Below are 27777 nucleotides of genomic sequence, written 5' to 3' on the forward strand. Positions count from 1 at the left end.
ACAGGTATAGTATTCTAGACATATCTTCTACCACATTTCCTTAATAAGGGTACTTTATATTTTATTAAAATGTGCATATTGGTGTTGTAGTTCGGCTGTTGTCAAAAGGCATGCATGAATCCATAATACACCCTTGTCAAATCTAAAATATTTACTTGTAACGGAGAGGTCAGTATCTGTATTTTCTCATATTTTATGATATTTTGGCCCTCTTGGCATTCACACTGTCATGCAAATTTCTGGGTGGTTTGAACACAATACTCTAATTTCTATTAGCTATATTACAGGCATGCACTTAATTGCACTTTTTGAAAATATCACCAGGCAGTTCAGAATATATCATTTATTGAAAATATTGTGACAATCAAGGACCTTCATATCAGCCAAATATGAACAATAGGGAATAAGGGGGAATTTAATAATGGAATGTGTGGAATACTCATTGTAAATCAATCTTGAAGCACTTAATGGTTTTTCTATTCACTCTATGTATTTTAGATAAGCACAGTTGGGTATAGATATGACTACTTGGGGGGAAAGAATTCTTAAGCTCAGGATTCCTTAGTTCTAAATGCTAATCAATACACATTTTCTACATGGTATGTACAGATCAGTTACCACATGCCACACAACTAGGGCACACATATTTAGTTACCTTGGTTCTCAAAGGTTGTGTCAACTCTGCACATTATGTGGCAAGAAGATACTATCAACATTATTTTTTGCACAATGTGCAAGTATTATATGGCCACAGAGTGTAATACAAATTAGTGGCAAAGTGCTGAGTGAAAAAATCTGTGACAGATTCAGATGTACAAGGTTGAATATTACCTGTAAACTACCTGACTCTGCTAAGGTCTTAAGAGCTCGAAACACTATGTCATGCCCAGCTTTTAACTGTCTCTGAAATACTTGGACACAATGAAGCCTGTTGGAGGAATTTTACCATGGTCACAGGAACCAAAGGAGGGCTGGCATGGGAGGCAATGCCATGGGGTAGGGTACAGAAGATCATCTGGGCACGTCTTTTTCACAATGAACCATCTTCCCTGAAAACAATTTTGCTCACTCCAGTGAGACCAACGTTGTTTACTAACATACTTCCTACTAAGTTGGTAAAACCACGCTGACCTTTAAAAGCTAAAAGATGTGAGAATTTTACTTGCAAAATTATGATTTCCAACACACACTCACCATTTCATTGAAAATGTCACTTCCAAACCAATTTCTCCTCCCCCAAATGATTAAACTTCCTATGTATTTGACACCTTACGTTCAGTGCTGAGCTGGTGAAAAAGGTAAAAAGAGAGACATCAATTCTATTTGATGGTGTCTCCAGTCTTTTAAATTTGAGGAAATAGCTTTTTAAGCAAATGGCATTTCTATTTTACTACTTAAAATCTGGTTTACTTGATTCAAATTCCTCTGGCTCAAATGATTACTTTTCGGAATTCAGCAAAACAAGGAAGTTTACAGTTGTTTTCTCACTTAGTGAATTAGAAACTAGTTTACAATGAATAGCAGCCTTCAGCCTACAGCTCTGCTGTACTTCAAATGTAAATAGAATTGCTGGACATTGGTGGCTCATGCCTGTAATCCTACCCACTCAGGAAGCTGAGATTTGAAGAACTCATTTCAAAGCCAGCCTGGGCAGGAAAGTCCATGAAACTCTTATCTGCAACTAGCTGGAATTGAAGCTGTGGCTCAAGTAGTAGAGCACCAGCCATGAGGGAAAAAGGACAGCACACAAGCAGGCCCTGAGTTCTAAGCACCCCCCACCCTCGGCAGGGGAGGGGGGGGTGTAAAAAGAAAACAGAATTTTAAAGCTTTATTGGGTGTTTTCAATGATTCCATTTTAGCTGATATAAAAGTTCAAAATAAAGCATCTCAGGTATTTTGATGCTTCCCAATAAGCTCACTGAGGCTAAGGTAATGGCTAGCCGAGGAGGCAGGCTGCAGAACACTGAATACCCACACCAACAGCTAAGGAACCTTAAAAAGAATGGATGAGACAGATATGTTTAAAAGGAAAAAAAAAAACCCAGCCCACTCAAAACCCTAGCACTGGCTTCAATCCTTTTTGTGACTATTAGCACAGCTTATTTTACATCCTGGCTAAATGTACGGAGGTTTCATAAGAATCTTGAAGATGGTGTTTAAATCCCAGGCATGTTCTTCTTATTTTCTTTATGTAGTTATGACATATGCAGTCAAATGAGCTCAGGATTAGGAACTTTCTTCACTTATAACTTGTAATAAAAAATACAATACTTAGTAAGGAGGTTCTTACACAGAAAGTCCATTTTTTCCTCTACATATTTTATGTTACTATTAATGGCCTTTAAAAATACACCTCAGCTTAAGGAAAAGTATTGCTTAATTGAAGGATTGTATAGTAAGAGCAGGTGAATTCCTTTTAAGAGCGTGACTGTCAGAAAAGATACTTGTTAGTCTTCTGACTGTCCTATCTCTGTTCATTAAGCAAAATGTCAACCAAAAACAGATTATCATCTTCATTGTGAATTTTCATGCCTATTTAAAAATGAGTGCGTTGTCCGTATTTAAATTTACAGTATTTCAAGTGACTTTTCAAGTTGCTCTTTTTAAAAATCAACAAACTTATCATCAAGAAAACATTAACATGGACCTAACTGAAAGGGCCATTGTGGACTCTTTGTTAAAGTTACTTCACATAAGCAGACAAACCCTGCCGTGTCATACCATACAAACAGTTTTAATTGTGTAGTTACAGTCAATAACCACTCCTAATCAGAACATTTCTGCATAAAGAAAATTGTGATACACTTATAAAAACAGCCAGCTGTAACAAAATAGCTGGTGTTTTCATAGCCATGAAACTCATTAAAAAAAAAAAAGAAATACACCTTTATACAGAAATTTTATACAGATTTAGGTTTAAAATTGATTGTAAACCAAAGGAAGACACATTGCAAACATCAATTATTTTCACATTAATTGCATAATTTTCTAAGGTGATCTATTAGTTTTATTTACCTAAGCTTATTTGCATGATAGTAAAAATTGCATACAACAGTAAGAGTGAAGCTTATAGTATGAATTGCTTGGATAACATAGAGCACTTCTTATAGGCAACTGTGTAAAGCACATTTTCTCTATTTAAAACTTTTAAGACACTTTGTTTTACTGCCCATCAAAATACATTTATAAATAGAAAAGAATCAGTAATGGTAACAAGAGAAGCAATATTACATTTAACGGAAACTTCCAAAAAATTAATTACAACAAGATGCGGCAGGGTCTACAAATAAATAATGAGGACTAAATTGTGTTTCACATTTTCTTTTCCTTTTTTTGTTGTTTTCTTTAAAAAAAATCATGTAACAATGAGAATGAAAAAAAAATTACAGTGAACTTTTATTTCCAAAATAAAAACAAATTTGAATTACGGCAGTGCCATTATAGTACAAGGCATTTGTTGGCATATGTCATCTTTAAACTGCATTCACAGTCTATAGTTCTTTTGTAACATACAATAGAGTAACAAACTCTTTTTTTTTCTTTATTTTTTAAAATAAGGGGCGATTTTCCAAAGATCAGTGTGGAGTGTTACAGAAATAGTTAAAGAAAAGGAAATCATAATCACAGAAATTATAATGCTTGTTTGAGGCTCCAGAATAATAATAACTTAAAAAAAAAACCCTCTCTGGTATCATGCTTACTGGGAACACACTTGGGTGCATCCCTTGAACAAAAATTTTTAATATCAAACAGTCCGCAAATGCTTCACCCGGGCTGCCCAGCAGTGTTACAACAAAGGCGTTTAAACATAGTGCAGTCCTTACTTTCCTTCCCAACTTTCCTGTTTGTGCAAGTTTCTGAAGATTGAAGGTTGGCCAAACAATGAACAACAAAGGTTTTCTGAGCGAACACAAGATGGACTTTTCACGTTGTTAGTAAACACCGGTGGCACTGTTGAATGAAAATAATACTTTGCTCTCAGTCTTTCAGATCGGCATTGATGTCTGTGTTCCCTTCCACTGATAGCTCCTCTTCTAGTTTCACGGAAAACAGGGTGTTGGCATTTTTATCTTGGACACTCTCTTCCAAATCCTTGAGCAACTCCTCCTCTTTATATTCGGCCACGTCTACCTCTAAGCCAGAATTGTCCTTCAGTTTGCCGTGGTGCTTGAGATAATAGCGCTGGTTCTGAAAGAACTTGATGATGGTGTACTTGGGGAGGTCAAGTTGGGCTGATAGAGTCTGGATGGCCTCTTCATCCGGGTACAGACCCACGTCTTGTATGAAACTCTGGAGGATTCCCAGGGCCTCCACTGAAATTTTGGTTCGTGGCCGGGTCTTCTGCCGGTTCTCCTCATCTGACTCAGCAGGTGAGGCCACGGTGGGCTGCCGTGGAGGGAGCCGGGGACCAGCCTGTGGCTGTGGTTGTGGCTGTGGAGGTGGTGGTGCTTGTTGTTGCTGCTGCTGCTGCTGTTGTTGCTGCTGCTGCTGCTGCTGCAAGGAAACAAGCAGACAGTCAGCACACAAAGCCTTCTAGAATCAGAAATGGGGAGGGGAGGTGCTGCCAATTCCACAGACAAGGACAAAGATGCACAGCCCAGATCAGTAGCCAAGAGCATTAGGGGGTAAAAAACAAACTATCAAAATGATAGGAACTAGGACGACAGGAGTTAGTGAGCTCTGGGGGGCTACTGTGCACTTATCAGAAGATCGGCAGAGGAGGAGGAAGCCCAGGGCTCTGAAAATGGGGGCCATTAACATCTCCAAAAGGATAAGCATTGAAGGTGAAGACAGAAAAGCAACTTAGGATGTCAACAACGAATGAAGACTGGAAAGGAAGATTGAGAAACAAGGGTGTTAAAGACGTTTTAGAAAGGTGAGCTAAGAAGCCATTGGGAAAAGAAAAGTGTTTAGCCCCTTTACACTGCCTGGCTAAATAAAACATGGAGAGAGGGAGAATGGAAAAGCATGTACTCTCAGGCTGCCCTATCTCTTATGATCCACAGGATGTTCCAGAATCTCATGCACACACACACACACTTCCCTGACACACTGCACTAGGCTGACACTGCTTTTTTTTTTTTAATTATGATCCAAACAATAAAGGTTCAATCCACCGTACACTGGCTAGTGAATTGTTTCGTCTTCACAGTAAACTCAGCTATCAGTAGGATTTAAATTTAGTGTACACAGCCACTTTGGTAATTAGCATCTGTGTATGCACTGTAATTTCCATTCACAATCATACAGAACAAATGAGTGATATGTATCTATGTACACTTGATGCCCATAATTCTTATCAGCAAATCAAATCAACTCGAGTGAACAGCAAAATATTAGAACCTTTGTACTGTGCCTGAGCATTTCCTCTTATCCCCCTAAGAAGCAATTTTATCAAAAAATAATTTACATTTTCAAACAAGTACTATTTTTTTATTACTTAACATATATCTTCTTCTTTGTTTCAGCTAAAACAGAAAGTTTTTAGGGCTTTCATGCTTATTTTAGTGTTTGATATCCTAGGGGATTCTCGTTTTCAATTTGTTTGATCTTTTAATACACGCTTAAGGATTTTGTTTTCCTGGTGGATGGATAACTCTATTACTTTGGCTACATATATATATATCTGTGTTTCTTCATAGCAATACCAAGAAATAATGCAGGGGATTCAACAGAGAGAGAATTTTAGCAGTCTGGCAGACAAGGATACTTTCCCTTAAAGGAGAAAGCTCAAGTTCATCTAGAACACAGTTTCTAAGAAGCCCAATGAACTACCCAATCCCAGAACTCTGAGACAAGGGCCATGACAGGACCAGAGGAGCACCAGGCTGGATCTGCTGGCACAGTGGTTTAGTCCATCCTTCACACTGAAAATCCTGACCAAGGGAGCAGGTCTTTACACCACCCCCCTCTCTGGGTCCCTTCTTGCTGATAACTGGTGCCCGCTCACCTGAGGAGCAGCACCGAGCCATGGTGCAGGGGTCAGCAGGCCTGGTAAGAAAACGCCTCTAGACTCTCCTTTCCCAAGGGTGCTGGGAGAGGGGCTCTACAGGAAAGACAAACAGACATGACTCACCCCTGACCTGCAGCTGAGGGTAGGGAGGCTGCTGGAGGTGAAGGAGGGGCCAAAGGAGCATAAAGCAAGAGCCCAGAGTATGTTTCCCTCCCCTCCGCACTCTGGACAGAAGCCAAGGTATAAAACTGTGATTCTGCAAAACTTCCTTTACAGAATGAGCAGCAGTAATTCCTATCCTCAGGGGCAGTATGGGATTAATTAAGGAATAGGTGGTGTTTTAAACTATTTACTTATTTTTTAACAAACACACAACAAAAATTCTAGGCTCTCACACACAAATCCCAATGCTAACAATAACACACTTGCCAAATAAGAAGTGCAAAGGGGGATTCCTGCCACTTTGGGAGGGGGTGATGAGGGGTGAGGAACACAGTACACATATTGGAAAACAACAAGCCTTTTCCGTTTTTCCTTCTATCCCCCCAAGCAAGATGGCAATGTATTGTTATCTCTTGCTAAAAAGCCTCTGTGTAGACTGGTGGCAAGAAGAGAGACACCAGCTTCACACTAAGTCTAAGGCGGTGTTTACCTAGTGCTATTCTCAACTGGCCAAGGTAAACGAACCTGAATCTGTTCCGCCGGAACATGGATGATGTGGGGGGGCCTGTCGCCATGGTGATGCACCGCATTGCTCTCCTGTTCATAAATGGCATCGCGCTCAGGCTGGGGAAGACTGAGGAACCTTCGGATCATGGACAGGTTCTCCCACAGGGTTCTGTTTTCTGGAGACGGATCTTCTTTCCAGCGCAGCAGCTCACACAGCCAGCCCTGTAGAGACAGGTGATAGTATGTCAGTTGTGGCGGTGGAGGCTGGCATGTCCCATTCGGAGATAAAAAGGAAAGATTCTATAAATCAGCTTTTTCATATGCTCACAACACTCCAACCACTTTAACATTATTTTTTTCTCTTAACCTATGAAGAAAGGGTAGTTAAAGCTATGTAGCAGGAAGGCTCCATTTCTAATGAATGTTATGATTTACACTGTAAAGAATAGATGCTTTTCAGACTCCAAGGGCTAGGGCATTTACAACAATTTTACGGCATGCAAAAACAGGACAAAAGTAAAAATGAGTGTACTTTTACTCCTGTTTTGTCTGATGGTGGCTTTCTGGGACAAGGAAGGTACGTAAAAAGTGGTATGGAAGATTTTAGGAACTAGAAAGCTTTCTAATATTTTTTATATTAGAAAGAAAAGTAGACATAGCTTTTGACCTTTTCTGCTGTCTGGTAAGATTATCCTAGACGTATATTAGTTATTGTAAATAAGGGAAACCATGGGACCTATGTTTCTTTGGGTCTGGCTTACTCCACTTAATATGATTCTTTCCAAGTCTTTCCATTTCCTAACAAATGGCGTGGTATCATTCTTTCTTATGGAGGCATAGAATTCCATTGTATGTATGTGTATATGTGTGTACACACACACATACACACACACCACATCATATTTTCTTGATCCATTCATCCACAGAGGAGCATCTGGGTTGGTTCTATATCTTAGCTATGGTGAATAATGCTGCAATAAACAATAATTGTACTGGTAGCTTTATGTACATATGACCATATAAGATGATGCCAAGTGAAATGAACCCCAAGATAGAGACACAAGAGGTTTTTTCTGTGTTGCTGTTTTTTTTAATGTACTATGTGATTTTTTTGTTTCTTTTGTATGTTCTTCCCCCATGGTATAACCCCTGTTGTCACTGTATTTGATTCCAGTGCCCTGCATTTTATATATACATTTTTCTAATTTGGGGAAGGAAAGGGAAATAAAAAATGCTGAAGTAAGGATACAGGTTGTCCCATTGTAACAATGAGATGTACAAGACACTATGTTGAAAATGAACTTTACAACTTGGTGGGGGGAAGGAATTGGGAAGGGTGGAAGAAAAGGGATAGTAGGGGAAAAACAAAGGAGGGGGTAAAAATGCTTAATAGGAAAGGTACTCATTACCTTTCTCTTGTAACTGTAACCCTTCTGTACAGTATCTTTACAATAAATAAGCTAAAAGTGTGCGTGTGTGTGTGTGTGTGTGTGTGAGAGAGAGAGAGAGAGAGAGAGAGAGAGAGAGAGAGAGAGAGAGAAACAGAGAGAGAAACAGAGTGACAGAGAAAGAAACAGAGAGAGAAAAAGTATATCTGTCCAGTTTGAGAACAGTGTTTGGAATGGGCATTAGAAGAATTCCTCAAGAAAGAACTTCCAGAAAGAGACTTTAGATTCCTATTTATTCAGTTTTTTCCCCTGCTATAGCATGAACATATGATTTATTACAGAACCATTTAAATAGGTTTTCTGAGTTAGGAGAGGAGGCAATATCTAGTGAATGACCAAATCTGAACTTCTATAAAGCCTCCCTAGGTCCAAGGTTTAACCCCGGGGAATAACTATGAAGAACTGAGTAGGCTGGGCACTGGTGGCTCACACCTGTAATCCTAGCTACTCAGGAGGCTGAGATCTGAGGACTGCAGATTGAAGCCAATCCAGGCAGGAAAGTCCATGAGATTCTTAACTCTACTAAAACCACAAAAAGGGAGCCAGACATGGAGCTGTGGCTCAAGTGGTAAAGCATTAACTTTGAGTAAAAGAAGCTAAGGGACAGTGCTTACAGCCCTGAATTCAAGCCCCAGGACCAGGGGGAAAAAAGAAAGAACTGAGTAGCAATGGGTATTGGTGGCTCACACCTGTAATCCTGGCTATTCAGGAAGCTGAGATCTGAGGGTTGCATTGGTTTTATTTTCTTTTTTCTAGTCCGGGGTCTTGAACTCAGGGTCTAGGCTCTGACTCTGAACGCTTTTTTTGTTTTCTTTTTTTTTTGGTCAAGGCTAGCACTCTTCTAAGCTGTTGTGCTGCCTGCCAACAGCTCTCATCCGTACTATACTCCACAGACTGCCTTGCCAGCTTGCTAACTGGACATGTCCAGAAGGACGTTATTCCCTATCACTGGCCCCCAGAACCAAGTGAGGTCAGGAATTGGCTGGCAAAGTGGTACAAAGATCCAGCCCCAATCTCTGTGACTCTCTAGAGCCTATCATACATTCTTATGCTTCCTTCCTCCTAAGGCCATGTTCTTACTAAATCCCTTCATCCTCCATTTTCTCTCTTTTCCTTTCAGGGCCCTCATCATCATGAACACTCTTTCCTAGGCTCTGCTTCTAGGACCAGGGCTTCCTTGGAAATTTCAATTAGGTTAATTGGATGAGAATGGACACAGTAGAGTTTCTTTTTAATGTGATTTTTAGATGTAGCCACAGAGAGTTTTGTTTTCTGAGTTATTGGCAGATGAAGCCAGAGGATAGATAGTCTGATCTTTTATTCCCAAAATGAACCATTCAAGTGAATGTGTTCCTGATTGCAATATATAGTGAAAGAAGTCAGGCTTGCTTTCCCCTACGTGGCTGACATTAAGATTTTAAATGAAAACATGGAGACTGACACATCAGCTCCTCAGGCCATCTACTACCTCACCAGTGGGAAGTGCTAGTAGGTATCTGGAGAAATGGGGTCCCCTCTATTGCCCTAATTGAATCCAAGACCTTGTACATGCTAGGCAAGTGCTGTTCCACTGAGTCATACCTCCAGCTCTAAGAGATTCTCTATGTAATAGATCTTTTACAAATACATATGTGGGAACAGTCATGCAATAATACATTCATTTGATGCCACTGAATAAAAATAATTGAGGACAGAGTCAGTAAATGAAAGATTTACTTGAAAAAGTACCTACTAAATAAAAAAAAATCATCATCATCATCATCATCATCATCATCATCATCATCATCATCATCATCATCATCACAGAGCCATTGGGCATATTTCTCTCCAAACCACAGTGTTTCATGTTTATTTCCAGAAAGCTGTGGTACTATGTATTTTAGCTCTACTTATGTGACTATGACATTTAACTAAAAAAAAGCTGAATTTGAGGAAGTGGTGCTGTAGCTCAAGTGGTAGAGTGAGCGCTCGCCTTGAGTTGAAGAGCTGAGGGACAGCACCCAAGCTCAGAGTTCAAGTCCCACAACCAACAACAATAACAAAAAAGAATGTCCAAAGCTGAATTTGAGTATTTGTACCTGTATATCAGATCTTTGGTTTAGTTAGTTCTTATGGGTAAATATTTGCTGTCTAGGTTAAGCCATAAAAATGTCGCCTATTTTCCTACATTTAAGCTATTTTTATTTCATATAGTATGTATTTATGCTTCTACTAATATGTTTTCATATTACAAAGGCAATTTGGAGGAAGAATGTTCCTTTTGATATTTCAATCTGGACACCAACAGAAGTATACATTTTAATTAAGCTATTTTGTTATACTGTACTTCTAAATTTTTGTTGCTGTGTTGGTTTTAAATATGCATCTTATTCGATGTTTGACTATTTTTAATATATATATTTTTATTGTAAAGATACTGTACAGAGAGTTTACAGTTACATGAGCAAGGTAATGAGTCCATTTCCTATTGAGCATTGTTATCCCCTCCTTTATTTTTCCCCTACTGTCCCTTTCCTCTCCACCTCCCCAACTTCCCCCCCTCCCACTGCCACCTCTACAAACTTGTAAAGTACAAAACAGTATGTTGAAATTGATGTTTGACTATTAACTGTGGTTCTGGTTACTTTCCCTCTCGCGCTGGTCTGTGTGCTTCAACTATGACAGCTGACAGGATCTTGCTTAAATGGAGCAAATTTTATTTACCTTTAAAGAAAAGTAAAGAGGTTCACCAAGAATAGAACTGAAGATACTTTCTTTTAACTTCACTTCTAATCTACTATTGCAATAAGTGCTAAACATTGAGCTTCCATGATTTTTTTTTTTAGAATTAAATGCTTGTAACTAAAAATTGCTAAGAGTTAAATTAAGAACCCTTCATGTAAGAAAAGCTTTTCTCTAAGAAGGACTGAAAATCTGAAAATCTCCAATGATTTTTCATATCCTTTAGGAACTTTTTAAAGTAAGCCAGAGATCAGTTAGCAGTGGGATATATGTGAGGAAACATGTGGATCGCAGATGTTCTTTGGAAAAGAAAATCATTAGTTCTTTTAAAATGGCTAATAATGATAGCTAATTCCTAAACAATCACACTCACGCTGGTTTAACAAATATTTCAGAAAAGGAGCTCTGACTCATTCAACAAATATTTTGCTTATATTGTCACTTCTGTGTCTCTATACTTACAAGACAGATCCTTATTTTTATTAATTGCCCATGACTAACATAACATTCTCAGTAGTTTGCTATTAACCTCTGCCCTTAAATAATACTTCTAATTCCTTATCTAAAAGTAATTTGATGAATTATAAGTTGAAGAATCTCTCTGCTAGCCTTTCAAGAGACACGATTTTTCAGAGACTGAAATCAGATGCTTCTTACAAAAATATTTAACGGTGCAGCTGGTGTAGACTGTTAGTTCTACAAGGGTATTCCAAAAATGGGGGGAGGGCAGGAGGAGTGTAATGTGCTACCCTTGATGTGTGTATCTCTTAGGAAATAATGGAAAACAGACATTTTGACACGTTCATTCTTTTGTCAGTGCAGAAATAAACTGGCACATTCCCAACTGGCACTGGCAAAAATAAGATGAATTTATTCTAGCACTATTTAAATACCTTGGAATATTTTGACTACTTTGAATCCTACTGATTGTGATTCTATTAGTGATAACAGTAATCTCAGACCTATGTTTCTGCAGAAAGTGACTGACTGAAGAAGCTTCATGCTTTCTAATTCACCAACCTCCTTACCTAGGTCAGTTTTCCACAATGACATTGTCAGGGCAAATGAACCTGAGAAGGCCAGGAAGAGACTGGAGTATTTGAAATATCTGACAAGTGGAAATTGTAATTACCCAAAGTGCTATGACTTTTTAAATGATAATTATATATACACATACTTGGGAGAAGAAAGGCAAGAAAGGAAACATACTATTTTGTGTGAACATAATTACATTTTTAGAAAAGGTCTTGAGGCTTGAGGCCCCATAAGACCATCCATAGGAGGAGAAATGGGGAATTATTCTCATTTAGATCATAACTGTTTGAACAGTTGAAAAGACAAGATAACGAGACCGATCCCTTCTCAGAAAACTCAAATGGTACAAGGAACAATCTAAACTTTAAATGTAGTAAATTTGCCAAGCATCATTACACTGCATATAAAGAGGGCAAAATATAAACAGTAGCCACATGTAAATAAATCAGTAAAACTTTCAGGATGTTACTACTTTTCAAACTGACAAAGTTTAATTTGACACCTTCTGTTCTATACCCTTTGTTTCTATTCAGAATCACGCCTTGAGCTGTTGCTATCAATCACAGCACTCCTCTATTACTTAAAAAAAAAGAAAAAAAGAAAAAACTGGCATGGGCCCTGAATAAGCTGAAAATGCCATGCAGATGAATTCTGAGATAATATGTTCAAACCTGTTATATACAACACAAATCCTGTAAAGTTATGTATTGTAAACCTACATTTATTGAGAACTAAAAGTCTTAAATCCATCTGCCACATAGGAAATACTGTTATGTACTTTATAGTTACCAAGAGCCATCTGCAAATGTCTTGCTACCGTAAGCAAGAAAATGGTGCAAAAGATGCTAAACTTAAGACTGAAATAAATAATGTTCTTCTGACTGGTTTTGGTTAGGGATCTATCAAAGAAATGTAAGATGGGGAGGAGGGAAGCATAAAAAAAGGAAACGAGAAAATGCAGAATGACTGCCAAAACCAGTACTGCAAAAAAGCAAAACAAACTCACTGGCAACACAATGGCAATTTATTATGGTCCATGAAACACATGACTGTATGCTCATTTTAAAGGAAAAATTAGCAGTTTTAAACTCAATATTCTAATGATGTGCTTTACTGACAGAATCTTGTTGTGCCACATTTAAATAAAAATCCTGGCACCTTCATCTCTCAGCTGCTAATTCCCAACCAAACTCATCTCTGAGTTCCATTCCACTCTTTGCAGAATAGTTAATTCAAGTCAATTCACTTTTAGCATGATAAAGGATAGGGGAATTAGGAAAGTGGCATTCTTTCACGAATGTATTTACTGTGTCTCTAAAGCCACACACTGGTAAAGCCAGAATCTTAGGGGCTTGGTCTGGAAGTGCACAGAAAAACTAATTGTTTTTTCTTTTTCAGGGAGAATAGACAGGTATTCTTGGAGAGTTAAAAAAGTGATTTAATGCAATATACATATATGTATTTATTACTATTATACACATTTACATTTTAAACTAAAAGCTAAAAAGTGAGAAAGAAAATGACAAATGATTTTTTTCTGCAACTAAGAAAGAAAAATACATTTTAAAAAACAGAATGGTAATTTGAGTTCTAAAAAGCAAAACATTTTATAGTCGGTATTTATCCCCGCTCACCCTCATCTTTTATGTGTCATTTGCAGGAGTATTTTATTCCAATCTCTGGGGGCATATAGTAAAATAATACATGATATTAAAAGAAATCAATCTAAATAGGAAAGTATTTGATACAAACATTTTAGTGAAAAGCATGAATTACATTTCTCTGCAAGTAGTAAGAACAAGGATTAAGTACATAATCCATTAAACAGTACTTCTAACAAAAAATTCACTATTGTAGACTAAACTACACCAAGCATTTTGAATGAGTACATTTTCAACAACAACTAACGATAAAGCCAGCAATTTATCATTCAGCAAATAATTTTCTACTTTTAAAAGAATCTGTAAGTGTTACTTATGCTAATGAAGGCAGGTTTTAATCTGCCCACAAACATGCTAACGGAGGGCAATTTTTATTTTTATTTATTTATTTTTTTTATTTACAAAGCTGTTGGCACTCAAGTGTAATTTCCTATCAGTGTTCTAGAAACTGGGGGAAAATGGGTTCTAATTGTCAGAGCTACCTAAATCTTTCTCCTTTAGCATAAAGGCTTAGAGATATGACAAAAGATGCACAGTGACTAATGATGCTTTAAAACACCCCTTTCATATTAGAGAAGGCTCCATTCCCACATCCTCTATGTTTTCTATACACTGTGCCCCAAATGTAGCATTTGGCTCTGCGATAATGCAGCCACAGCCAGGCCTGAGGAAGTAACCATCTCTGTTAGGTGTGAGGCCTGCATACATCACAAGCCAGTTTCTCCAGTGAGAAACAGCAGTAGCAAAGCCATACTGAAAGCATTTTAAATTATTTACTAGGTTAAAAGGGTGAAATGATACTTTAAATACATCAAATTTCATCATCTAGGCCATTTTTTGGTGGCAAAGTAGTATTGATCTTTCCAAATGCTTAAAATTAACTATATTCCAGAAGGTCATTATTTGATTAAAGGCATTAAAGTGGAGGCCACGAAGAGATACATTCTGTCTTCTTCCCCATTCAAATCATCGGATAATTTAATAAAACGGTCCCATCATGTCCTGTAATAAAAACGCTTGTCTTAAGATATTGTTCTTTACCTAACATATTAACCTTTAAATGTTATGAAGTTCTTCAGAAGGAAAACCTTTGCTCAAGCCAATCATTCTATAACATAATGAGAGGCCCCCCCACCATTAACATTAATAAAGATACATGTTCTCCTCTATGGAATTAGTAAGAAGTGCATTAATCTTTCCTCCCAGCTTAATAATAGCTACTTCGTGTAAAGTGAAGAGAATCTCAGCAGACACTGAGAGGAACTTGCCCTGCTAAGTTAACATTGGTCTTATTAAAGAAAACATGGGAAATAAATTTGAACAGAGATGTACCAGCAAAGGCATTATTCCACATTATAGCCACTCTATCCAAGAATGGGTTTTAAAAAGAAATATAGTAAAAGCACCTATGTATGCATATGTATGCATGAATCCCTCTACATATTGACATTTAAGGTATAGTTTCTGATACTTGTATTTGTTGAAACAAAATAAATAAAAATATTTTAAGTGTTAAGATTTTTTAAATCCCTGAGCTTACTGTGTATAAACTCCCTCTAGACTCTCCAGAGTATTTGAGGCACTCAATATTCTCAGTCAAAAATCTATAGGTTTCTATATTGGGGTAATAATAGGACATAAAATAGCCAGAAATTTCTCATTTGAGTGAATTTCATCATTAAGTTAAACAACTCTTGCAGTTTCTTAAGAGTAATTATTAGCATAAATATAACGTTCCCACAACCTGAGGAAAAGCTTCCATTAAAATTTAGTGAATTTAGAAGGAATTTCAATTTCACTTAAAAGTTAATCAGATAAAACATGAGAATCATTTATTTTCTATGGTTTTTCTGTTCACTTCCTTTCTACCTTCTCTAAGCCGATGACTTTAGGGCACACATAAACATGGTGGCTTTTCTTCTGCTACAAACTGTTTTGTTTCTAATATGATTATCAAAAGATATCTTGGCCAGAGGAGATACAAATGGTTCTTACTTAAAGGTCGTCAGGCAAGGAAATCTAATATTTTAAAGGATGTTTTCAGAAAGAAGAATTTCAGAAAAGAGAGGAATAAAGATAGCAATGTGAATTCTAGATAATCTACTAGCAAGAAGACAACCTCTTACTTTGATTAAAATAGAGAATTTCCAAAAGTGTGAATTTCATTTTTAAAACATTAATTAGGCTTGGAAAACACCTAACGTTTCAAACCTTTACTTTTACATATAATTCAAAGCTATCTCCAGGAGAATCTCCACAAAGCTCAAGCACAACAAAGAAAAACTTCATGTTTATGGCTGATCCTTGAACAATCTAGACTCTCAAAAAGTCTACCTTAGCTGGGCGCTGGTGGCTCACACCTGTAATCCTAGCTATTCAGGAGACTGAGATCTGAGGATCATGGTTCAAAGCCAGCCCGGGCAGGAAAATCCATGAGACTCTTATCTCCAGTTAACCACTTGAAAACCAGAAATGGCGCTGTGGCTCAAGCAGTAGAGCGCTCGCCTTGAGCTGAAGAGTGCAGGGACAGCACCCAAGCCAGAGTTCAAGCCCCACGACCGACCAAAAAAAATAAGTAAACAGTCTACCTTATCCGTTTGTTCCCCTGGGCCACAGATATCATTGGAAATCACATAAATTTCAGCAATATGATCTGGATCCTGTCTAATATGTATCCACTCTGCCTTCCAAGTGCTAAGTTTCACTTTCTCCTCATCCTTCATGCAGTCTCATTTAAAACCACACAAAATACTCCTAAGTTTCATTCATTATTAAATTAGTTTTAGCTACTGCTAAAACTGTCATTAAGAACTGACATCTTCTTTTCATTCTGCCCACCTGACTTGTCTTAGCTGCGAAACCGCTTACAATCTTCCACATCTTTCTGAAATAGGGAAAAGCTTCACACCCACAGCCTCTCAGTCACCTTCAGCCGAACCTGCTGGACTATTTATTAGCCTCTGCCTAACACTGTACCATTCTATCCTCCAACCCTGTCCTTTTAGGACATTTTCTCCTTTGTTCTGACACCCAAATAACTCAAGTCATGCTCAAGTGCTTTGGTAGATGACTACAGGGACTGTGGATAAGTATTTTAATTACATGAACCTAAGCAAAATATTCTTCTGAGCCATGGTGCAGATCTCTCCCCCACAAAGTACAGACAATAATGCTATTGATCTCTAGTAGCTAGAAAACACGAACAGCATGATAGAATTCATTGTCCAATATTTTGTCCATGAGAACTACAAACAGCGCCTATGAACTTCACTGGTAGCACTTGCCTTAAGTGATTCAGTTGATCTGGGAATAAACAAAACAAAACAACCCTAGCATTCAATTTTTAACAACTAGTGCAAAGCATCATATGATGAAGGACAGTGATAGCAGATATCAGGAGAGATGAGACAGAGAGAAAGAAGTCTTCATTGATGAAGAGTGGTGATGACTTGGCTTTGAAGAACTGGCAGTATTTTTAAAAGTGGAGTTATGAAAGAAAGAGCAGATGGATGAATTAGTCAAAGTGCTGGAGAAAATAAGTCAGCTGAACTGACTATGCTTCTCACCATCACTGGCATTCAACTGAAGTTATGGCAACCTCTTTGTTTTCTACATGTTGTACATCTAAAGTCTACTTAATAATCTTAGTTTTTAGTTTGACTATTGAGTCTACTACATATTAGCCCTGTATCCCTTGGTTACAAGTTCTCTAGATCTCAATGACCTCTTCTGCAAAATGGGGTCTAATTTTACCACCTAATATTGGTGATAGCATTTATGGAAGGATCTTGGCACTTAAATGTCATTTTTCATTGTTCTTAGTGTTGTCTTTATCCGACTTGCCTTACCCCATAGGAATCTGAACATATAAGAAGTTAAATAAAAATGCTTTGGTTACCATATTCCAATCTGAAGCTAACTTTCCCAAATCAGGTTTACTTCCAATATAGTTGAACCTGGCTTTATTACCCATTCAGCACCAAGGCTGAAAATATGTTCATGGAAGTACATATTACTATAATCTTTCTAAATTGCAACATGAAAATGTATAATATAGAAATATCCAGAAATCACCTTTAAAATACAACTGCCTTCTTTTGTATCCAAAAATCCCTTTTTTGAAAGTTTATCTTAGGGTAATACCTAATTGCAATAATGTTTACACTTACATTATTGGTGATTACAAAAATGAAATATAACCTTTATATACTGCAAGAGGAAATTAATGGTAAGTACAGTAGAAGAATAAATGTAAGACATACAAGTACATATATAATGATAGACATACACATGTCAACAAATAGATGTTTATATTTATATAATAAACATCAATTAAGGTATTAAATCATGATATCCCTAACTGATTAGGATTATTGGTATTTTTATGTTCCTTGTGGTTGTGTTTTCTATTTTTTCTATATTGGCTAATGTACTACTTTTTGTAATAATAATAATAATATATATATATATATATCAAATGGCTTTAATTAAAAATCAAATTTTTCTTATTTGTGTCCTCTATTGACCAATCATGAATTCTACCTCTTTGGAGTATCTCTTGGATTCATTCTGTCTTTTCCAGCCATACTTTCTGGACTGGCCCCCATCGATCACCTCCATGATCGAATGCTTTCTTTGTTCCAGCCACCCTGGTGAGCCAAATTATACTTAACACACTTAAATGTTAACATGAGAACCCTCAGCATAGAAAATTCTCCCCAGTCCTCCACCAAGGGCTGGGAAAATACCCTGAGGCTCACACTTCACTGAGTGATTATAAAAATATGGCAGAAGCCGGGCGCTGGCGGCTCACACCTGTAATCCTAGCTACTCAGGAGGCTGAGATCTGAGGATCGCGGTTCAAAGCCATCCGGGGCAGGAAAGACCGCGAGACTCCTATCTCCAATAAACCACCAGTAAACCGGAAGTGGCACTGTAGCTCAAGTGGTAGAGCGCTCGCCTTGAGCTGAGGGACAGCGCCCAGGCCCAGAGTTCAAGCCCCACAACCGACCAAAAAAAAAAAAAAATATGGCAGAAGATTCACCACCACAAACTTTAGTGTCAGTAAATTAGGGTGCGTGTGCGTGTGTGTGTGTGTGTGTGTGTGTGTGTGTGTGTGTGTGTGTGTGTGTGTGTGTGTGTGTGTGTGTGTGTGTGTGTGTGTGTGTGTGTGTGTGTGTGTGTGTGTGTGTGTAGACAGAAAAAGATATCATTAATATTAAGCAGGATCTGGACCACTGAGCTAGTGATAAGAAACTTATTGCATATCTCTGTAATTCTTGAAGTCTTATATATGGTAGTAAAGACTGGTGCTCTAATTCTTGTAATAATACTACTACATTTTAAAGAAATAAAGTTCAAACTGAACTTAGTTTACTCTGGGTTTTATTTTGTTTTGGTTTTTCCCTGTTCTGGCGTTTGAACTCTAAGCCTGAGCACTAACCCTGAGCTCCTTTTTGCTAAGGCTAGTCCCCTACCAATTTAACCATAAAGCCACTTCCAACTTTTTCTGTGATTAATTGGAGATTAGTTTCACAGACTTTCCTGTCCAAACTGGCTTTGAACTGTGATCCTCGGATCTCAGCCTCCTGAGCAGCTAGAATTATAGGCGTGAGCCACCAGTGCTTGTCTGCTCACTCAGTTTAAAAAGACAATGAAGCACCAATGAAATATTCTGCCAAAGACAAATATATGTGATCCTTTAAGCATAAGTTTCCCTAACCCTTGATTCACAATACATGAACTTTTAAAGCCAATGTCTTATATACATTGCTTTCTAAAGTCACTACTAAAAATTAACAATATTTATTTTCCTACTAAAAATTATGGACACTGAGAAGAAAATGTAGCTGGATATGTGTATTTGTCATGTACAATTTAGAAACACAGAAAAATAAGAATACATAACATGAATAATTTTTGGTGTTTAACCAGTTTAGGGTGGTTTATTTGCTTACAAAAGTAATTTACTACTAGGGTGTTTTAAACAACTACTTCTGTACCACAATTTAAACTGATTTATAGAAAACTTTTCAACTCTGCAGATACCTCCTAAAATGAGATCTGCTCCCATTATGCATATTTAGGGGCTGGGAATTAAAATTTTAAATCTCCCTTCTCTGATGCTGTAGGAGAGATAACAAAGAATTTTTAAAACCAGAAGAAGGGCGACTTGGGATTGTAAAAGTTATGAGAATCATATTCTAAGAGGAACAATCAAGCAGGGTCATTAAGAGCTCCCAACTTGCCTATGATTTTGCTGATAAAATAACACCCACTTTGTGGCCGAAACCCTATCATTTGATCCATTATGCAAACTTGCTAATCAGAAGTTGGCTTATTTAATTTGAGAGACCGAAACCTTGTGATTCACAAGTAGGCATTAAAAACAGAAAGCATAAATATTTCTAGAGATAGCATGTGATCCTGGTGACAATGGCAGGTTATAATTTTATCAAGGAATGGAGACAAGAGAGGCTGAGGTTGTGCACTATCTGTTCTCCTCACAACCACTGGTCACTGTACATGGAGGCAGGGAAAAAGGGGAGACAGCAAGAAAGGTGAAAATGGCAGGAATGAAGTCTGACCTTACTCTGTCCCTTAAGCCCTCACTGCTATTCTACACCAGCTCCTTTAGGAATATGCTGGCTTTCGACAGAGCATAATTGTGAGCAGATGACTTTGCTTCCAAACCATTCCATCCTTCCACAAATTATTACTTTGTGCCGACTACCCTGCAAGGTAAGAGGAAATACAGGAACTGATAGGATTTTTCCCTCAACATTTCCTGCTTAGTGATCTGAAGTGTAGCTCAACTGGCGAAGGCATTCTCTCACAGAGTCTGGTACTAACTGTTGGTGTCTGAGTGCTAGACAAAGAAGTTGTTAAGTTTTCTGTTTTTGTTTTAGATGCTACTGAAATGTTCATAACCCCTTGCTTACATGCTTTGTAGATAAGGCACCTTAAAAATAAGCACAAAGATAGCCGGGCGCCGGTGGCTCACACCTGTAATCCTAGCTACTCAGGAGGCTGAGATCTGAGGATCGTGGTTCAAAGCCAGCCTGGGCAGGAAAGTCCATGAGACTTTTATCTCCAATAAACCACTAGAAAACCGGAAGTGGCGCTGTGGCTCAAGCGGTAGAGCGCTCGCCTTGAGCTGAAGAGCGCAGGGACAGTGCCCAAGCCCAGAGTTCAAGCCCCATGACCGACCAAATAAATAAATAAATAAATAAATAAATAAATAAGCACAATGAAAGGCAATACACAAAAGTATTTTTCCAGGTAGGTAAATTCAAGAATTCTTCAGAAAATGTATTAGAAAACAGAAGTGCTTGTCTCTGCTAAATTTATCTGACAGTTGGGCATGAACCCTTCTGACAGGGTGGTGAAGGCCAAGTGTGTTTCTTCTAATTAATGTTTCATATGTCTAAATAAAACACATAAGATTACAAAGAAATCAATTACACTGAATATAGTATATATAATTGGTTTTATATATAACTCAGATATAGCCAGGTTGGGGTGGATTGGAATACATCAATCTATCAGAAATCTGTAGATAGGCTTAAAAAAAATCAAGCAACAGATCTAATAACCTCCATGATTTTTAGGAATCAACAAAAATACTATTATAAGATGTCAGCACCAAACTAATATAGTATAAAAATATTTGTAATTTTTATGGGTGACAAATTTATACATATTGCTTATATTGCCGTGATTTGTTGCTCATGATGCTAATTGAATAAAATTCAATCCACTAAAAGGCTACAGAAAATAAAGATTTCCTACCCAAGTCATGGTTTCCTAGGAGAACACGAACCCAGGATCAGAACCCCTGAATGGAATGCCTCCCTCATCCATGTACGTTTACGTATATATCTACATACTAATGTCTACGTACATAGTTCACTTTTCCAAAACCAACTTTGTAAGATCCACTAAAATACGTATTATATAAAGGTTTTGGTTTTTTTTGGTTTTTGCCATTACAAGACCCTGCCTGATAGATGTGGGCTAAAGTAGTTAATAATCATAAAATCACAGTAGAGTTCTTCCTACATTGGGTACTGAGAAGCCCAGGTTTCCAGCAGACGCCGTTCTGCAATATGTTTGCTGTGTACAAGTAGGGTAGGTTAATGAGAAGCTCCATATCCTTCCAACCTTTGCATCAGTCAATATGGGGATGGGGAATTTATGTATTTTAGTTTTGGATGAGACTGAAACTCTGGTATTCATAAAGCAATGGTTTAAAGCTTAGGAAATGTGTTCACTGGCAGTTTCCACTACACTGTTTTCCAGGTGCTGTGCAAACTCGAAGAATAGTTTATAAACTCTGAATGCATCAGCATTCTAACTTGATTAACTTCATTCCATCCGAGTAACTTTAAAGGTAAACAAGATTAGCAGAACATCCTTTGAGAGAAGTTTATCTGTCAGAAGAAGAATATTTAACAAGTTTCTCCTATGACACATGGGTTTCCCAAATGCAAAAGAGTAAAGATGGAAGTACAGATAGAGGATAGAGGAAAGGTAAGCAACAAGCATGCCATGTGTGTGCAGGGGAGTGGAGAGAGAGAGAGAGAGAGAGAGAGAGAGAGAGAGAGAGAGAGAGAGAGAGAGAGAGTGTGTGTGTGTGTGACATTAGGGATGTGGCTATGCAAATGTAAGAAACTGTGGTCAATACTGGTCCTTGCTCTGCTCATTTTTCAAAGATCAAGTGGTCAGAAAGTATTTGCTTCTTAGACTGAAGTTTGGGGATAGAAGGAAGTCAAAGAAATGGAGAATGTAATCAAGGATAAAAGTAAACGAAAGATGACAGTGGTGGGAGAAGTAAACATCTCATAACTTTATGTCAAAAGACAGATCCGCTGGGCACTGGTGGCTTACACCTGTAATCATAGCGACTCAGAAGGCTACTCTGAGGATCACAGTTCAAGACCAGCCCAGGCAGGAAAGTCTGTGAGACTCTCATCTCCAATAAACTACTTAGAAAAAGCTGGAAGTGGTTCTGTGGCTCAAGTGGCAAAGTGTCAGCCTTGAGCGAAAGGAGCTCAGGGATAGTACCCAGGCCAAGTTTAAGCCCCAAAACTGGCAAAAATAAACAAATACAGATTAATGCTAAATGTACCCAGATATAATCACCAACTTCTATCTAGAAATTAAGCTTGATGGACAAGGCTTTAGTCCTTTATTGTTATTCAGGGTTCAAAATATTTAGTCTCTTTAACCAAATACTAAAATAAAATCATTATCCATTAGGCTATTATTAACTTACCCCCAAACATCTAAACATTCACAGAAAAATAAATTGCCAAGATGAAGAAAGTTTAGTTTAGACAGCAACAGCTTGACATGGACTAGCCTGGACTTCCTAACAGGATTTGTCTGTTTGTGAATGTATATTTTATTTGTCTTTAGTTCCTTGATCCTATTGGCAGTAATTTGGTTTTCTCTAAACAGCATTTTATTTAGACACTAAATATTAACGAATCAAACAAGTAGCACCTATGGTGAGTAGTATCATGTTGGTATCAGGAGTAAAAATGGAAAAGATTTAAAGGAGACATTTGGGGGTAGAAACTTCACAGCTACAGGCACCAATTTACAAACTTGTAAATGTGGGTTCTTATATATGCTTCCAAATGAGCTATCACTCTCTGCTTGCTTCCTTTTACTTTGTTTTTATTACCTATGTCTCAAATCTCTTCCAAATCTTAGATTCTCCCTGCCCTCCTGATATTCCCATGGTGTGTGTGTGCGTGTGCGTGCGTGCGTGAGTGCGTGCGTGCATGTGTGTGTGTGTGTGTGTCTGTGTGTGTGTGTGTGTGTGTGTGTGTGTGTGTGTGTGTGTGTGTTGGTACTAAGGTTTAAACCCAGGGCCCTCTTCACTCAAGGCAGACACTCCACCATATGAACCATAGCTCCACATCTGGTATTTTGGTGATTAATTGGAGATAAGTGTCTCAGACTCTTATCAAAACCAGCTTGAGCTGGTTTTGAACTATGATTCTCAGATCTCAGCTTCCTAAGCAGCTAAGATTACAGGCATGAGCCACTACCACCCAGTTTATTTCCACTTTAATGTGTTACATTTCCCAGAAAATAGCATCAATAAAAAAAGGATGTATCTTCCAGCATTGGCTAAAATCCAAAACTGACATTAATTAGGATCAGCAACTTGCAAATCATACTAGGCTGGCAGTTACCACCTACCATATATTAAACCAAGCCTATGTTCCAACCACATTCAGTTTATTTCATGCTCTATACTGTCCTGACTCTAACAAATCCCTCTACAATAAAAGAGAGAGCTTCTACCCACTGCCCCTACCCACTGTCTCCCATGAAGATGACATAAGTCTGAGCTGATCTCACACTCTGCAACATGGAGTTCATACACTGATTCTAACAACCAATCAGCTCAGTTTATGCCATTCATAAATTACCCTTCTTGACCTCATATCCAAAATAGCATGCCTCCTACTACCAAACTAAGCCTTCCATTATTCATTCCCCTTCTTCCTCTGTGACTCATTCCCAGGCTAAAACACCTGTTGAACCTACTTTCAATCAAAATAGCATCTTCTTTCACACTTGTACACGTGTCTCAGTCACAAACACACAGAACCTAGTTCTGCAAGAGACATCAGACATCCAGTGACTTAATCCATTTTACTTTCTAGAGGAAGTTTAAAGTCTCAGGGGTTAAGCAACTTGCCTGGAGCTAGACAGCATATAAACAGGGAGTTGATAGGCACTACTCTGTAAGTCTTATCTTTCTCTGAAAGATGAAGTTCACGCACAAGTTTTCACATTAATCATCTGTGAGTTTCCAAATTAGTTGCCATTACCTTATTTCCTGATGCAGATAACCAGAGCCATGCCTTGTAATTCCCTTCAGCTCAGAAAACAAACACGTGCTACTCGGTAAGTGATATTGACGACTCAGAGGTGAAGATGGTGGACACACAAGAAGGCAGAAAGGAGAGTAGGGAGAGGAAGCGATTTCCTTCTTGCACAGTTTTGTATGGAGGACTAGAGAAGATCAATAACAGAGTGGCAGAGGGTATGGCACTGATTTGGGGGAGGATGAAGTAGATAAGACATCTTGCTACTGGTTAATATCCAGAAACTGTATCCTCCTTAACTAAGAACTTAGCAGAGACCATAAAGAAAAAATATTTTCATTGAAAAGTAGGATATTATGGTTGGCTGTGGTGGTGTACAGCTGTGATCTCAACTACATGGGAGGCAGTGGTAGGAAGACCATAGTCCAAGGTTGGTCAAGGCCGAAGAAAAAGGAGACCTTACCTGAGAAAGGAACTAAATCAAAAAGAGATAGGAGTATATGGCTCAAATGGCAGAGTTCCTCCTTAATCTAGCAAGTGAACAAGGCCCAGATTTCAAAGACTAGTATCACCATCTCCCTAAGACAGGAGGAAAGAGAGAGATGTTAGGAAAGAAGGGAGGGGGAGAGAGAAGGAAGGAAGGAAGGAAGGAAGGAAGGGAGGGAGGGAAGGAGGAAGGGAGGGAGGGAGGGAGGGAGGGAGGGTGGGAAGGTGGGAGGGAGGGAGGAAGCAGGGAAGGAAAGAAGGAAGGAAGGAAGGAAGGAAGGAAGGAAGGAAGGAAGGAAGGAAGGAAGGAAGGAAGGAAGGAAGGAAGGAAGGAAGGAAAGGAGGAAGGGAAGGAGGGAGGGAGGGAGGGAGGGAAGGAGGGAATAGAGAGAATAACGTAGGGTCCAAGTAGTCTAAGAAAACAGCATATTTAATGATGTGCTCTTCTCTTTTCCTCAGAATACTGAAAATTCTCAAACTCAAGGCATACCATAGATCATCACAACAACCCTTCTGCTCTCTTTTCAGTTCCCTGTGTATCAGCAGTTGTGCCAGGCACAAAGAAATTCCAAAACACAAAACTTTTCACGTTTACAAACATGAAAAACCAAGGGATAATTTTTCATATTGAAAATGAAATCTTTCATTTGCAAAGAAGCAATTCCAGGCTTCTTTTAATGGCCACCCCTACCAATGATTGTGAAATATAATTCGACATACATTCTTTCTTATCCGTAACATATCTTAAAACAGTCTTGCAAAAACTTTAGTGTTATGAAACAAAGAATTTGTAAGTTTTCTACTTATTTCTTCAATTCATCCCAATACAAACTCTTCTTCAGAGCCCTAAAAGATAAGTGCTATAGCAAAAATAAGAGTTATCTCACTGATTAGCAATGGATGCCTCTATTTCTGTGTTAAGGACACTGAGGTCCTACCAACAGCGAAGTGTTCTAATACATGGGTGATACGGAGATTCAATCAAGTCTTTCAGGCTAGGTGCCAGTGGCTCATACCTGTAATGCTAGGTACTAAGGAGACTGAGATCTGAGGATTACAGTTCAAAGCCAGCCTGAGCAGAAAAATTAGAGACACATCTCCAATACCTACTAAAAAGCCAGAAGGAGAGGTGTGGCTCAAATAGTACAGCACCAGTCTTGAGCAAAAAAAGCCCCAAAATTTTTTAGTTCAATCCCCAGTACTGATTATGCATGTGTGTGTGTATGTGTGTACACAGACACGTGGATCTTCTACATTAACTGCATGTTGCAAAATGATGACAAAGGTAGAGTAAGTCTGAAAAAATTCAGTATTTTTTACAATAAAAAAGTACAAAAGAAAAGAATTATGAAATAGGGTAACAATGCTTGATAGGCAATGTATTCATTACCTTATTCATATAACTGTAACCCCTCTGTACAGTATCTTTACAATAAAAATCATATTTAAAAAAAGATCCAATGAACCTAATGAACATATGAAGGTAGATTAAAACTGTGCCAAAACAATAAAAAAAAAAACAACACCAAGTCCAATATCAACTATGTGAATACCTTAACTTAGGTAGGAGGGTTCTGATTAAAAGGCAATACTTTGTAAATCTTTAAAATAAAAGTTTTAAATTATTCTTAAAGAAAAAGTATTCAAGAGTAAAGCAAAAATATTCAAGTGAAAGAGAAGTCAGACAAAGAAAAATGTTAAGATTTCAGAGTTAAGATAGCATGGAGAGAACACAAAACAGAAAAATGGCTGGTTTATTAGGGAAGAAAGTTCCAGCAAAAAATTAAAGACTGCACTTGATCTTAGCCCAAAAGGCTGAGACATGTTGAAACTTAAAAGATTAAAGAAAAGAACTTTTAGAAATTCCTAAGCACAAGAAGAAAATGAATAAAGAGAATAGGAAATCCCTCACCTTACTTCAACAAGGACAGTAGCACTCTTACCAGCCAGACAGTGAGAAACACAAAACTGATGAAGCATCTAAGCTAGGTTTGTGACTGGAATAGTAAAATAAACAGAGTGGATAGGAAAAGGAGAGCATTTTATTGGGCATTGAAAGGCATTTAACTAGGCTATCTCTGTGTATTAGATGTTCTTTCAAGTGGACCACTGTGTATTTCTCTGGCATGACGGCTCTAAGTCATCACGGATTCCATTTCCCTCTCCTCTCCTCGTGTTCCTTTCCCACTAGCTAGTTTGCTTTCCGATCAAGCTCATATTTTAAATTTGTTTATGACTGGATTCTTCTGAGATTGGTGATAATTTTGGCCTTACACAGAACGCACTGAACATGTGCCTCCTCCAGATATCTCCAATCTTCCATAAGAGCAGAACTCCTGGACTTTCAACTCTTTTCCAAAATGACTGCAAGCAACTCATGTATCAATGAAATTCATGTCCTGACTGGGGCTAGTTTTATTTGGGATTGTCTTGTATCCTACTTGAAAAGGTAACTTTTTACTAAAAACAACAACAACAATAACAAAGCCGACAGTATTAATAGGGAATTTTATTCTCCAGAAAATAACAAATGCCCAATCTTAAAAATCCTTCCAGAGTTTATATTCAAATAAACCCTGGGGGCAGGAGAGAGAGAAGGCATAAGGACAAAAAGAAAAGGATATTAGAACCCCTATAACAAAAGGAAAACCAAAATCTTACAAGGAAAACAAAAACAAAGAAAAGGGAAAACAAGACAAAAACAAAAAACAGAAATCTTAATAAAGAACACATTCCTGCCATTTGAGTTTTGGTCAAAGTTGCCAGAGGGAATGTTCATAAAGGCTTTGATAAAATAATCTGGATAAAACTAGGCAACTTTTCCATTTTTCTAGATACTTAACTTCTTTTTATTGCATTTTACTCTTACTTAACATACCTTAAACATTCGCATACTCATACATACCCCAACCCTAAAAAAAAAGAAAAAAAAAAAGCCCTGAAATTTTAGTTAC

The 27777-nt window shown here is 37.9% G+C and overlaps 1 protein-coding gene across 9 annotated transcripts in view; it reads right to left on the minus strand.

Moving 5' to 3' along the window:
• Window positions 1-2715: 2715 nt before the first annotated feature.
• Satb1 (SATB homeobox 1) overlaps window positions 2716-27777 on the minus strand; it is a 102599-nt gene continuing 77537 nt past the window's right edge. For 6 of the 9 annotated variants that reach the window (XM_070018669.1, XM_070018668.1, XM_070018671.1 and 3 more), the window contains exons 10-12: window positions 6641-6844; window positions 5951-6046; window positions 2716-4494 (exon numbers count right to left, since the gene is read on the minus strand). In XM_070018669.1, coding sequence (XP_069874770.1) covers window positions 3979-4494; window positions 5951-6046; window positions 6641-6844 — 816 coding nt within the window. In that variant the 3' untranslated portion in view covers window positions 2716-3978. The remainder of the gene's footprint in view (window positions 4495-5950; window positions 6047-6640; window positions 6845-27777) is intronic. The other 3 variants (XM_070018672.1, XM_070018674.1, XM_070018673.1) reach the window with 3 other exon arrangements.

The sequence above is a fragment of the Dipodomys merriami genome, unplaced genomic scaffold (genome assembly GCF_024711535.1).
Source record: "Dipodomys merriami isolate MVZ:Mamm:240054 unplaced genomic scaffold, mDipMer1.0.p SCAF_13, whole genome shotgun sequence".
Taxonomy (NCBI): Eukaryota; Metazoa; Chordata; class Mammalia; order Rodentia; family Heteromyidae; genus Dipodomys; species Dipodomys merriami.